The sequence below is a fragment of the Symsagittifera roscoffensis genome, chromosome 10, assembly GCF_963678635.1.
Source record: "Symsagittifera roscoffensis chromosome 10, txSymRosc1.1, whole genome shotgun sequence".
Lineage (NCBI taxonomy): Eukaryota > Metazoa > Xenacoelomorpha > Acoela > Convolutidae > Symsagittifera > Symsagittifera roscoffensis.
This window is the reverse complement of record NC_087071.1, coordinates 37,145,972-37,158,108: the sequence shown is the minus strand read 5'-3', so window position 1 is coordinate 37,158,108 and position 12,137 is coordinate 37,145,972. Positions and strand designations below refer to the sequence as shown.

The 12,137-nt window shown below is 33.9% G+C and overlaps 1 protein-coding gene across 1 annotated transcript in view; it reads left to right on the top strand.

Annotated features, from left to right (window-relative positions):
* LOC134855542 (uncharacterized) overlaps positions 1 to 9,533 on the top strand; it is a 29,706-nt gene extending 20,173 nt beyond the window's left edge. The window contains exons 4-7 of the mRNA XM_063872083.1: positions 1,167 to 1,697; positions 2,462 to 2,611; positions 3,238 to 3,598; positions 8,808 to 9,533. Of these exons, the coding sequence (XP_063728153.1) occupies positions 1,167 to 1,697; positions 2,462 to 2,611; positions 3,238 to 3,598; positions 8,808 to 9,236 (1,471 nt within the window). The 3' untranslated portion in view covers positions 9,237 to 9,533. The remainder of the gene's footprint in view (positions 1 to 1,166; positions 1,698 to 2,461; positions 2,612 to 3,237; positions 3,599 to 8,807) is intronic.
* The last annotated feature ends 2,604 nt before the right edge of the window (positions 9,534 to 12,137 follow it).

Below are 12,137 nucleotides of genomic sequence, written 5' to 3'. Positions count from 1 at the left end.
TTTTTTCTTAAGTTCTGGGGGTTTGAAAATTGCCAAATTGGCCATGCTCTGGACTAAATTATGCGCGTTTGAAGAATTTATTTATATTGCTGTGAGCGTAACGCGAATTATTTATGCGTGACGAATTATCACGCAAAACAAAATTGTTCCAAAATGAATTGAGGCTAGCTAATCAGATCAGTCGTATAAATTTTGTACGACTCAACATTTCAAACTTTGATATTGTTCAAATAGTTATAGGTTTTCAATGTTTTCTTTTCCGAAAAAGTATTGAATATGAATTAAGTGACAGTCTGAACTTTCAGGGCTTTGCCCTGATATACGAGCAGTCTTGTTGATGTCTAAGCAGTGATTTAATCTGTCATAAAAATGCATTTCAAATTGGTAGAAGCAGGCTTTTTGTCATAAATGCCACATTAAAACTAGCGAAATCTATCTTTTTCTTTTTTATATGGCGAGTGGGAATAACAGAAAAAAAACTTTTTTTGAATCGATTTTTCAGGTGAAAACTGCTCTATAGGCCTTAAAAGTCAGTCAAAACATTCAAGGCTTTGCCCCAATACGAGCATTCGTATTTTTTGTTATTTCAAAAGAATGGTATTTTTGAAATCGAGTAATATTAATTCAGCATTTATTGCTATGCTAAGTTTTTTAAAATTCTTTTCTCTACATGTCATGTTAAATTCTGGTTTTCATGGACAAAATACGGAAGCATGGTACTTTTTGGTATCTCGCTATACCAGCAATTTCCTTCCAATTCCAATGCCGTATTTTGATCCAAATCTATTTCCAAAGTATTTGTAGACATACTTTGAAGACTTCGCGTGTTTTCGGAATCAATTTTCGTTTGTCAATTGAAAAGTTACGTCATTTGGCTGAAATTTACAAGGATTTCGTAACAGGTACACGATTGTTATGTAACAATTACTTGAGAATTGTGCACTTTCGGCTGTTTATTTACCAGCTGATTATACTTCGTTCCGTTTATATACCGCCACAAAAATCATCCCGAAACCAAATTTTCTATCACTGCTTCTTAAAGTCGGAACAAAAAAAAACTGTAAAAAATTGCTGAAAAATTTCAAAAAATTATTGAAATAATATTTTTTTACTACGCCAAAATTTTGTTTCCTTTTCATTTATTTGAAAACCTCACTTCCTTCCAGAAAAATCACATCTGTTCAAGTTGTTAGAAGTAAGCTCGCCAGATGCATCACGTCACTGTTGAAAATTTTTTGCCAAAACTTTCAAACTGTATTGATTATTGGTGCAATTCCCATAATAGACTGTTTTAAAGAGACCGAAATGAATGAAGACGGTTTGAATTGGATCTCAGCGAACGAAGCGAAAAAGTACAGTTTCAACGCAGACAAGACAGTTTTTGTCTTCTCGAACGTTGCAAAATCTTGTTCAAGGGCGGCACAAAAATGGTATCAACAGCAGAAGATTTCTGTTTACTTCTACGTTGATAATAACAAATTCGACCATACAATCTTGCAATTACTGAAACTGCCAAAAGGTACGGAAAAAATAAAGATTTATTGTCGTAGAGACCTTTTGATTGACATAAGTCAATTCTCCAAAGACCTCAAAGAGCTGGCTGAAACCAATGTCAACAAAACTTTGTCAGACAATATTCAACCAGCGATAACAAAAACTGAGCCTGACGATACCCACTACACTCGGAAAGATCTAAGGCAGGGTTGTATAATGAATACTTTTTAAAAATTTCCTAAAAAAAGGAATTTTCTTTCACTAAAAAAGTACTTTTTTTGGCTGAGGCAAAAAGAGTCTTCATTTAGAATTCTTCAATTTATCTGCTTCTGCACTTATTTAGATTATTAATTATATGACCACAAGTATTTTCAGTGTCCCCCCCTGTTTGTTGGGTCTCTCATTACTCATTACTCCAAACCAAGGGCGGATCTAGGATTTTCTCGAGGGGGGGGGCGGATTTTCAAAAAAAAATCGAAAATTTTTACGACCTTTTTTTTAAGTCGACCAAATTGATTTTTCGAGCTCTCCCAAAGCATTGTTTTGCCCCTATTTTGGCAACATTTTCTGCGCCGCAGGCAAATCTTTAAAAAAAACAGTCAAAAAAGCCGTTTTTGGGCATTTTTTGAAAAATTTTGACAAAAAAAAATCGTGTTTTTTTTTGGCGCACGCTCCCCTTCAAAGTTAGTATATATTGGCGCCTAAGGCGCCTTTAGAAAAATTATAGGGTCGGTCGGCCAAAAATGGATTTCTGAAAAAGTATCAAAGGGGGGACCAATTGGGTCGGCAGGGGGTCGAATCCCTGAGGGAGGGGGCGTCCCCCCCCCCCCCTTAATCCGCCCCTGCTCCAAACTGTTTCTCCAAATTTAATTTTGCTGGAAAAATCACTTAATTTTTTCTTTGAGCCGTAGAAACAAAATATGGACATTTTTATTTTATTTAAAGTTTTCTTACAACCCTATCTAAGGGAATGGTTGTCCGTTTACGAGACTCTCATCGGTGAAGAAAAACGACCAATTTCGTGGCAAACGATCTTCAATGATGCAAGTGTCTTACTTGGCAGAGAGTATCTTCAGCATCTCAAAACTCGCAATCTAGAAGAAGCAGTTGCTTGCAGGTATCTTGTTTACTATAACTCCCCTATGTTACATAGCAATAGCGGTTTAAGGTCGCGATACCACCGGTCAGGGTCTTTCGAGTGATTTGGGGGAGCTCGGAACATCATTGACTTGATTAAATTGAAGAAGGTTGACTAAAACTTCTTTTCAAAAATCCGTCCCTTCGAGAAAATCCTCAATCTGCCCCTCCCCTTTTGGTAGTTAAACGATACCCCTTTTGGCAAACCCTAAAATGTTCTAAGAACGCCTTGCCTACGGCTGCAATAGATAATATTTTTTGAAAAAAAAATCCTTCAAAAAATCAAAAATCCCATAGCGCAATCTCAAACGCCGTTGTTTCAAAGCAGAAAAATATTTTGAGAGAATTTCTACGCCAACTCTTTCTTGGCAAACTTTTCAGCAATTTTGGTTTTCTTTTGTCTAGACTCAAATATTTTGGAGTATAAAGTTCCAATTAAAAAAAAAACGGGTTGGCGGCGGGTTCCACCCCCTGATTAAACAAATACATAAAGGGTAACAGTTGGGTGTTCAATCGTATAATGGACACACGCAAACGTTAATACGGTTTTTTTGCCTTATACCAAATTACAATGGGTAGAAAATAATTACCAAGATCCGCTTTCAGGAAAGATGCGTCTGATTTGCTGCGAAAAATCTCCACACTAACCCACGAAAATTCAGAAATACACCTGAATTATCAAATCCATTCTCTATTTTACGCTTTGCTGGGCGCAAAAACTCCTATTGTCTGTAACCCAACAAACTCAAAGGAATGCAAAACACCTACAGATTTATATGAAATCGCAGTTCAGAAGCTCCTCGAATTTAAATCAGAAGCTGCAGATGTCAGTAAAACAAGCAACCCATTGATCAATGATGATCGCTTAGATTTAAGTGCACCATACTTTTTTGAAGCAAGTGGGAAGGTGAAGAAGCGAATACTATTTAGTAAGAAACTGGAGCTCATTGGATCTTGCAGCGAGCAGGTATGTTTTTGTTTACTCGGGGATATAAGAACCTTACCTCCATAAAAGTTTCGCGCATGTTTCATCTGGGCTGTAAGTTAACCGAGGTATAGAGAGTTGCAAAAAATTCGGACAGACAAAAATAATTAAAAAGAGCAACCTGCCATTTTTGAGCTATTTTTGCATGCAAATTTGAGTTTTTAGGTGACATTGAAACAAATTTTCTGTCTGAAAAATTAGCGTTTGCATGTAAAAATTGTCTGAAGAAGGTCATTTGCTCTTTTTAAATAATTTTGTCTGTCCGAACTTTTTGCTACTAATTATATTGCAAACAGTTGGGACAGACAGAATTAATTAAAAAGAACAACTGTTTGGACATCAACGGAAATTAAAACTGAAATAAACATCGTCGAAAGTTCAGAAAGCAGAGTTTCGCGCAAAACCTATAACATCATCAGGCAATTGCATTCGAAGCGTCTAATAGTAAACCTCTTGAAACAGGACAATTATTGCTCAAGGTGGCTCATGTACTTCTGCGATTAGTTTCCAATTTTTGAATAATTTGATCAGAATCTTCACTTCCGTTTGTTTATTTTTGGGCGGCCTAATCTGTTTTTTTTTGTTGTTGTCCGATTTTTTAACTTATTTTCTAACTGTTTTATAGTAAAATCTGGAAGCTCATCGCAGTATTGAAAAACTAGGCTTGCATAATCATCGGATAATTGACAATCTCGCAATTTGAATTTGGTCTGACAAAAATTTCAAGGTTGTTCGGCTTCAGATTTTGCATCCAAAAAAGTGATGAATAGTTTCGCATCCTGAAAAAGCGACGAATACAAAAAAATTTAAAAAAATCGACGTAAACAAAAAAGCGAAGATCCGTTTTTGCAAAAAAAAAAGCTCTGCGCCGCTCGCAAGTTTCCTAAAAAACCTGGCATAAACAGGCTCCTCTCTTAAATTTTGTGTAAATGGGCGCTAAAGGCGTCTTTACATAACTTGGAGGGTAAAACAGCAAAAAATATACGTCGCAAAATAGTTCCAACGAAAAACCCTTAGAAAACTTTGACAACCACAATTGAGAAGGGGTTGGGCGGTCACATATAGAGAGTTGCAAAAAGTTGGAACAGACAGAATTAATTAAAAAGAGCAAACGATCTATTTCAGAAAGTTTCTGCATGCAAAAGCTAATTTTTCAGAGAAAAAATATGACTCAATGTCACCCTAAAACTCAAATTTGCATGCAAAAGTTACTCAAAATTGAAAAAAAATTGCTAATTTTAATTAATTCTGTCTGTCCAAAAATTTTGCCAGGAAATTTAGGGGGATCAAAAATGACAAAGTTTTAAGTATAATTGGGTTCATCAAATCTCTTGGTTCTTTCGATAGAATGGTTGTAACTGGGTTTCATTCTTCTTTTCTTACTTTTTGATTCAATCAAGACAATTGCCACAATTTTTTCAAATTTACTGCTTCTCTGGATTGTGAAATTTATAGCCTTGCTCACTCTTGTTATGTTTCGAGCATTGTTATGTTTTGAGCAATGTGTAAATGTGCTCAGATGATTATTTTTCATATCTTATATTGGGTCATTCGACCTTGATAGGTTTTCTTGAACTATAATGAGTTGTGTGTTCAAATCTTATATATAGTCGGTGATTATTTCTAGGTCAGTTTATTTATTTAGTATCTTGTCTGTAACGTTTGCTCTTTTAATAGATTTTCTACTTGTTGATGCTCCGATTCTAAAATTCTTGACCGGTCCATCTTGACTTCGATTCGTCTGTGGCTTGTTGTTCCGACTTTCGATACGAAAGTAACGGAATATTTGTGCTCGGGTTGGATTTTTTTTCTTCAGACAAATTTCGACTTTTAAACTAGCCATTTTTGACAGAACTTTTTTATATCATTCGAAAGCCATTGTTGTCCTGAGCTTAAATTTGAAAAGATATTTTACCTGTGATCATTTTTTGTAAAGTTATGGGGGTTTAAAGGTTGCCATTTTGGCCAATTTGGGACAATTAACGCGCGATATATTTCGCGCTATTAACGCGTAAGCGGAGAATTAATCCGTCTTAGAAATCGTTCCAACGAAGCTTATTTGCCATAATTGATTTGTTACAAGGAGCGAAATTTTTCATTTTGTACTTTATATGGCGTGTGGGGGGGATGATTTTCATAAAAATTTTCAAATTTTAGAAAAGTTTTTTTCATTTCGTTTTATTTCATTGAGTTTTTTAATGTTATTAGTGCTCCATAAACCCTAAAAGGCAGTCGGAACATTCACGACTTCGCCCTGATACGAGCAGTCTTGTTTTTTTTTGCTGTCAATCGAAAAGTGTTTTTTTTCATTTTTAGAATGTTTCAAACTATGTCTAATACTATACAGTGCTTGAATTCCAAATAAACAAGGTATGTAATCACCCATGACATTTATTTTGAGCCAAAAAAATTTCAATTTCACTCAGCGGTAAATAAATAAGATATGTTGCTTTTTTCGGATCATATCTTATTACCGTGAAACTTTGGTCACTTTCTTGATTTTGACTTCGTTCTTTCACTCACTGTATCGGATCAAGAGACTTTTTAACGTCTCATAGATATGATTGTTTTTGCTGCATCGGTTTCAATTAATGAGTTTTGAACGTTTTTTTTCATCAGTCATTTTAATCTTTTTATCGCTTTCTATACTGAGAAAATGAGCTCATTAACCTACCTACCATCAGGGGTTTATATTTTGATCATCTTTTATTTTTTTTCCTTTTGGAGTCTTGCTTTCAGGTTAGGTATTTTGATCATTTATTTCCTCCTACTTGTACCTCTATTACGATGGCTTCTTGAGTTGCCACCTCTGCGATTTCTTGTCGATCCACTCACGTACTAATTGTCACCTGCGGTTTGTTGATTTTTAGCTGTAATTAATCTCTCATGGTATGTTCTAAAACTTTTGGGTCTATTTGTTCTACTTCGGAATCTTTTTTAGTGAAAAATTTTCAAAGATCTTTTTGTATTGGCTCCAGGTTACATCTTCTTTTTCAAATGATATTTTTTGTATATGATCAACAGTCTTATGCAAGAAACAGTCCGAAATGAAGAATAATATCAGTTAACGAGCTTAGATTAGGTTTAAAAAGAACAAAAAAAATTGAATCACTCAATCATGTTTTTTACACGGAAATTGAATTTTAAACTGGATACATCAGTTTTAAATCACACAACATTGAACTGATTTTTAAGCAATGATTAGATATTTTATGAAACAGTATCGGTCCAAAAAAAGTGATCAAAATTGTATAAATTTCAGAATAACTTGACTTTTCTACATGTAATTACAATGAGGAAAACAATTTTCGTTTTGCACAAAACAGATTTATTGTTCCGATTATGGAATAAAGTGCGGAATAATTATGCATGGGGTGTTTTTTATTCAGTCAATTTTTGACATTGATGTCTGGAGCTCAAGTAAAAGCAGATTGTTTACATGTGTTCATTTTTCACAAAGTTATAATGGTTTGAGCTTGGGACTACTTTGGCGATTTTAATCCAGATTGTGATAATTAGCGTGCGATCTAGTTCGTTCTATTACAGCGTAAGAGGCCAGTTGTATCAGCTCAAAGTGAACTGAGGCAAACAGTTCGCTTCTAATCATTAACACTTTTAAACTATAATGCATAGTACTATACATAGTTTGTGGGGATAAAAATGAAAATAATATTTTTAGTTAGGGAATTTCTATCAATTTTTCAATTTTTTTAAAAACTTTTTAAACTAAAAAACTTCTGATCGACAATTTACGGCAATCGGCGCTTTGCCCTGATAAACATGCAGTCTTGTTGTTATATTGAGATTTTTTTGAATTGGTAAAAAAAGTATAGTTTAACTTGTCCAAGGTGCAATTGGCAATGATTTTTTTGTGGCAAGAAATTTGTGTTAGTATGTTGTCTTCGAAAAATTTGCGTTAATTTGCCGTCTTCGGAATGAGCACTATGGGTAAATAGAGCATCGATGGCTAAAACTTATCTGAAAACTAGTTTTTTGGCTAAATTGGTAACTGACTGATCCACATAAGCTGAGGAAAACCGATTTCAGCTGAATTGGATAATCAATTAAACAAATTTTGAGCTCTTCCTGATTTTTTTAAACAAGAATGTAATTAATCCGTCATAAATTTAAACAAGATTGGTCGCATCAGGGCTGAATGTTACGACTACCTTTTAAAGTCTGTGGATCAGTGTTTGCTTTAAAAAATATTGATGATTTTGTCAAAAAAATTGAAAGAAGAAAGATCTATAAACTTTTGAAAATCAGTTTATTTTCTGAAAGTCATCCCCCAAAGGCCATATAAAGTTCTAAGTGATAAATTTCAACCCTAGTAGCGTAGCAATTAAGCATGTAGCCTGCTTCAAGCCAAATTAGCAATCTTTAAAACCCCATAACTTTAAGAAGAACAATCACAGGTGACAAATTTTTTTAATTTGAACTCAAGGCAACAATACCTTTCGAAAGGTATAAGCCGCCAAAAAGTGTTAGACTCAAAATAAGTCTGAAGAAAAAACCACCTCGAGCTTATATCTTCGAAAGTCGGGACAATTAGTTAAGATAAAATTGATCTGAGAAAAAAAATCTCAATGGTTAATGTTCGTTTTCTGAAGTTAAAGGTTTAAAAGATCCATTAAGTTAATTACAACAAAATCACCCATTATTGTTCCGACTTTCGATACGAAAGTAACGGAATATTTGTGCTCGGGGTGGGTTTTTTTTTCTTCAGACAAATTTCGACTTTTTAACTAGCCATTTTTGACGGAATTTTTTTATATCATTCAAAATATATTGTTGTCCTGAGCTTAAATGTGAGAAGATATTTCACCCGTGATCATTTTTCATGAAGTTATGAGGGTTTAAAGATTGCCATTTTGGCCATTTTGACCAATTTGGGACAATTAACGCGCAATATAATTCGCGCTATTAACGCCTAAGCGGAGATTTAATCCGTCTTATAAATCGTTCCAAAGTGGTTAAACGAAGCTTATTTGCCATAATTGATTTGTTGCAAGGAACGAAATCTATCTTTTTGTACTTTATATGGCGTGTGGGGGGAATTTTAGGAAAAAATTTCATTTTATCTTATTTCATTTAATTTTTTTTATGTATTACTGCTGCTGAATAAACCTTAAAAGGCAGTCGGAACCTTCAGGGCTTCGCCCTCATTCGAGCAGTCTTGTTTTGTTTTTAGACTGATCAACTGACGGAAGTAGTCGCTAAGATGTCCTCGGCTGGGTCAGTTATTCAAAAATTGAAAGCAAAAATTTGTCCTCTCCTGGCAGAATATAAACAGATTTTGAACACGGAGACGAAACCTGCTGTTCGGGGGAAGAAGCGCGAAGAAATATCCAACGAATGTGCTGGTGCTGCACGTAGTTGTTTAGAACTATCAGCCGCTCTACCAGTTAATTATTTCGCTCTTGACGCGCTAAGTTTTGCGATCAAAGGATTCCATATGAACCCTTCCAACATAGAGTGCTGCGTTATTTTGATCAAACTATTTGAAATGGAAATGGAAGATTTAGCTAAAATCAAGTCCCAGTATTTAAACGGTGACGAAGAAACTGTTCTCAAGCAACTTGTATCGAAAGATATTTATGCATTTGAAATGCTCCAATAAGTCATGGATCATTTAAGATCATTTTTTTATAATGTAATGTCATTTATCTAATATATTTGAAAGTGTGTGTTCTGTAAGTAGACTGCTAACTAAACATACATGCTCATAAACAGCTAAGAAGTTTAGTTTTCAGACAATTTAATCGTTTAAAGTTGCTTCAGATAAACTTGATCTGGTAAATAAGTAGGAAGTTTTGTTAAACTACATGTATTGCAATGATTGCTAATACAGATTTAGATTTTTCTAACTGGAATAATTTGATTTTTCTAACTGGAACAATTGTCCGGGAAAAAATAGATTTTTTCCCCGGACAAAACAAAATCAACTTGCTTGCGATTGTCCGGGAATAAATCTACTTTTTCAAAATTTGTTTTAGTTTTATTTTATTTTAAATAAATCAATAGTAGCATGCTGAAGAAGTTTTGACAAATTTGTCGGCTTACTGACTTTCTAAATTTCTTCTAATTGATGTACATATTACCCTGTCGCTACATCTAATGATTATAATGAATTGTTTTCAAGTGAGGTTATATAAATCGTTTGAAAGACTTATGATTTTCTTAGAATTCCTGAGAAAGCGTTCGTTGCTTTGAAAAAAATCATTAGACTATTTTTGTTCCGACTTTTGTAACGAAAGTAACGGAGTGGGGTGGGTTTTTTTCTTCACAAATTTTGACTTTTTAACTAGCCATTTTTGAAGGAATTTTTTAAATCTTTCAAAAGGTATTGTCGTCCTGCGCTTAAATTTGGAAAAAAAATTTTAACTGTCATCATTTTTTGTAAAGTAATATGGGTTTAAAGATTGCCATTTTGGCCAATTTGGGATAGTTAGCGCGCGATATTTAGCGCGCTGAGATTTAATCCGTCTTGGAAATCGTTCCAAGTTGGATGAAGGAAGCTTAAATGCCATAATTGATTTGTTACTACGAGAGAAATCTGTCACTAAAAATTTTATATGACGTCTGGTGGGATGATTTTCACAGAAAAACTGAATTGCGAAAAAGTGTCAATTCATTTTGTTATATTTATTGTTTTCTTGTTATTACTGCTAAAAGGCAGTCGAAAAATTCAGGGCTTTGCCTCTGATACGAGCAGTCTTGCTTATCTTGTTTTCAAGCGTATCAAAGAGAGAAAATTCAACTCGTGCTAGCTGCTTGAGTTGAGTCATTATTTATTACTCAGCCCAGAACAATAACCGAAAGAATTGGAAGTAGTTATTAAATAGGGGCACAACAGCAGTTCTCCGTGAATCGCTGAACAGCTCCTCTGTTAATGTTTTCCCTTGTGGATAAATCGTCTATATGTACTAGCTGTTAATGATTTTTTTTTGTACAAATGCTTGCACCTGACCTCTTACCAAAGCTGTTTTTCTTAGTCTTCGAGTGAGTGGGTTTTATTAGTTGCCTAGAAACAAAAAATTGCTGCGTTTATGGTTTTTCGGCGGTCTTATGAAATTAAAAAAAAACTAAACTTGAAAAAACTTCATCATCTACGTACGTAAACATCTCAGTAATTAGTTGAGAGCGGCTGGTTTTTCTTTTTTAACATTGCGAGGCCAAACTGTGCATTTTGTGCGTTGTAAGCGGATTCCGCAACCAGGACGCTCCCTTTGTTGTTCTTTTGTTCTTTACTTTCCTTTGATCGTTCCGACAAAATTTTCACATGTTTAAAGACTTGTCTCTGGAATCAAGGAACATACAGACCCAAAATTGTGCTCCTATCCAGTGCACAGTTTGGCCTCGTAATGAAATATAAGATTTTAATAGTTGTGGCTATTGACTCTGAAAATTGTGAACATCCGAATATTATACCATCAAATTTGGATTTATGCCTCGAAACGTACGCTCTTTGATGTTTTTCAAATTGAAAATTTCATCAAACTAGAAGAAGACCTTTCTAGCTTATATGCCTCAGCAATTTGTAATAATTTCGATATGCGACAGAAGCAGAAGTTTTGTAGTTTATTCAGATGCATCAACTTAAAACCGAGTGGTTTTTCCAACGATGCTTATTTTTATCAATCAACAATAAAAAGCATCTGTTGTAATAGTTTTGGATCTGAAACAGAATTGATTTTGTTTAGCAAGCTTTTTTCCGAAAAATTGTAGCGTCTATTGTAGATCCTTTTTTCAAGGCGTTTACGAAAAAGTTGTGAAAAAGGTATTGATGGGAAATTTTCGTGCAAATTGGTAGATATTCCGATCAGCTAATACTATCAACTTGAAATTTTCTGAAAAAGCATTTTCGGAAGTCCAATTATTACTATTTTTTTATGGAATTTAGAGAGCAAAAAATGATCTAACAGCTGTCTGGTCTCTACTAAACAAATCTATTTCCTGAAAAATCATCTGTTTGAGATGATTCAATGTTTCCATTCAATGTTTTCTTGCAAATGAGAAAATTATAAATAATTTGATGAAATTAAGAAAATATCAGATGAAGTTTTCAAAAATTTGAGCCTAAGAACTGTCAGTTGTCGTTGATTAAGCGGCCTAACCAAATAATCACTCAAGTTTCAAAAGATAATCAAGTTTCAAAAGGTAAAAATGCTATAAATTTTTAAAAATCAAAAAGGATAGCTAGTTACAATGCAATTAGCATAGAATGATTCAACCAGTCTAAAAAAATGTTGAGTAATTGTTATTTTCAAATCAGTGTCATTTTTTTTGAGTGGTAGAAAAAAAATATGCACGAAAAATTAAAATGAGGCATGTTAAACGTTCATAGTCAGCTAGGCCAATTGGAAAACAGTTTTTTGCGAAAACAGTCTAAGCAGATGAAAAAGAATCGAAAAAAAAAATAAAAAAATTCATAACTTTTTTTTTTTTTTAAGTTTTGATACCAAAATGGCGCTAAAAAACTCCAATAAAATCCTTATTTGACTAAAACTAAGTTTTTGTG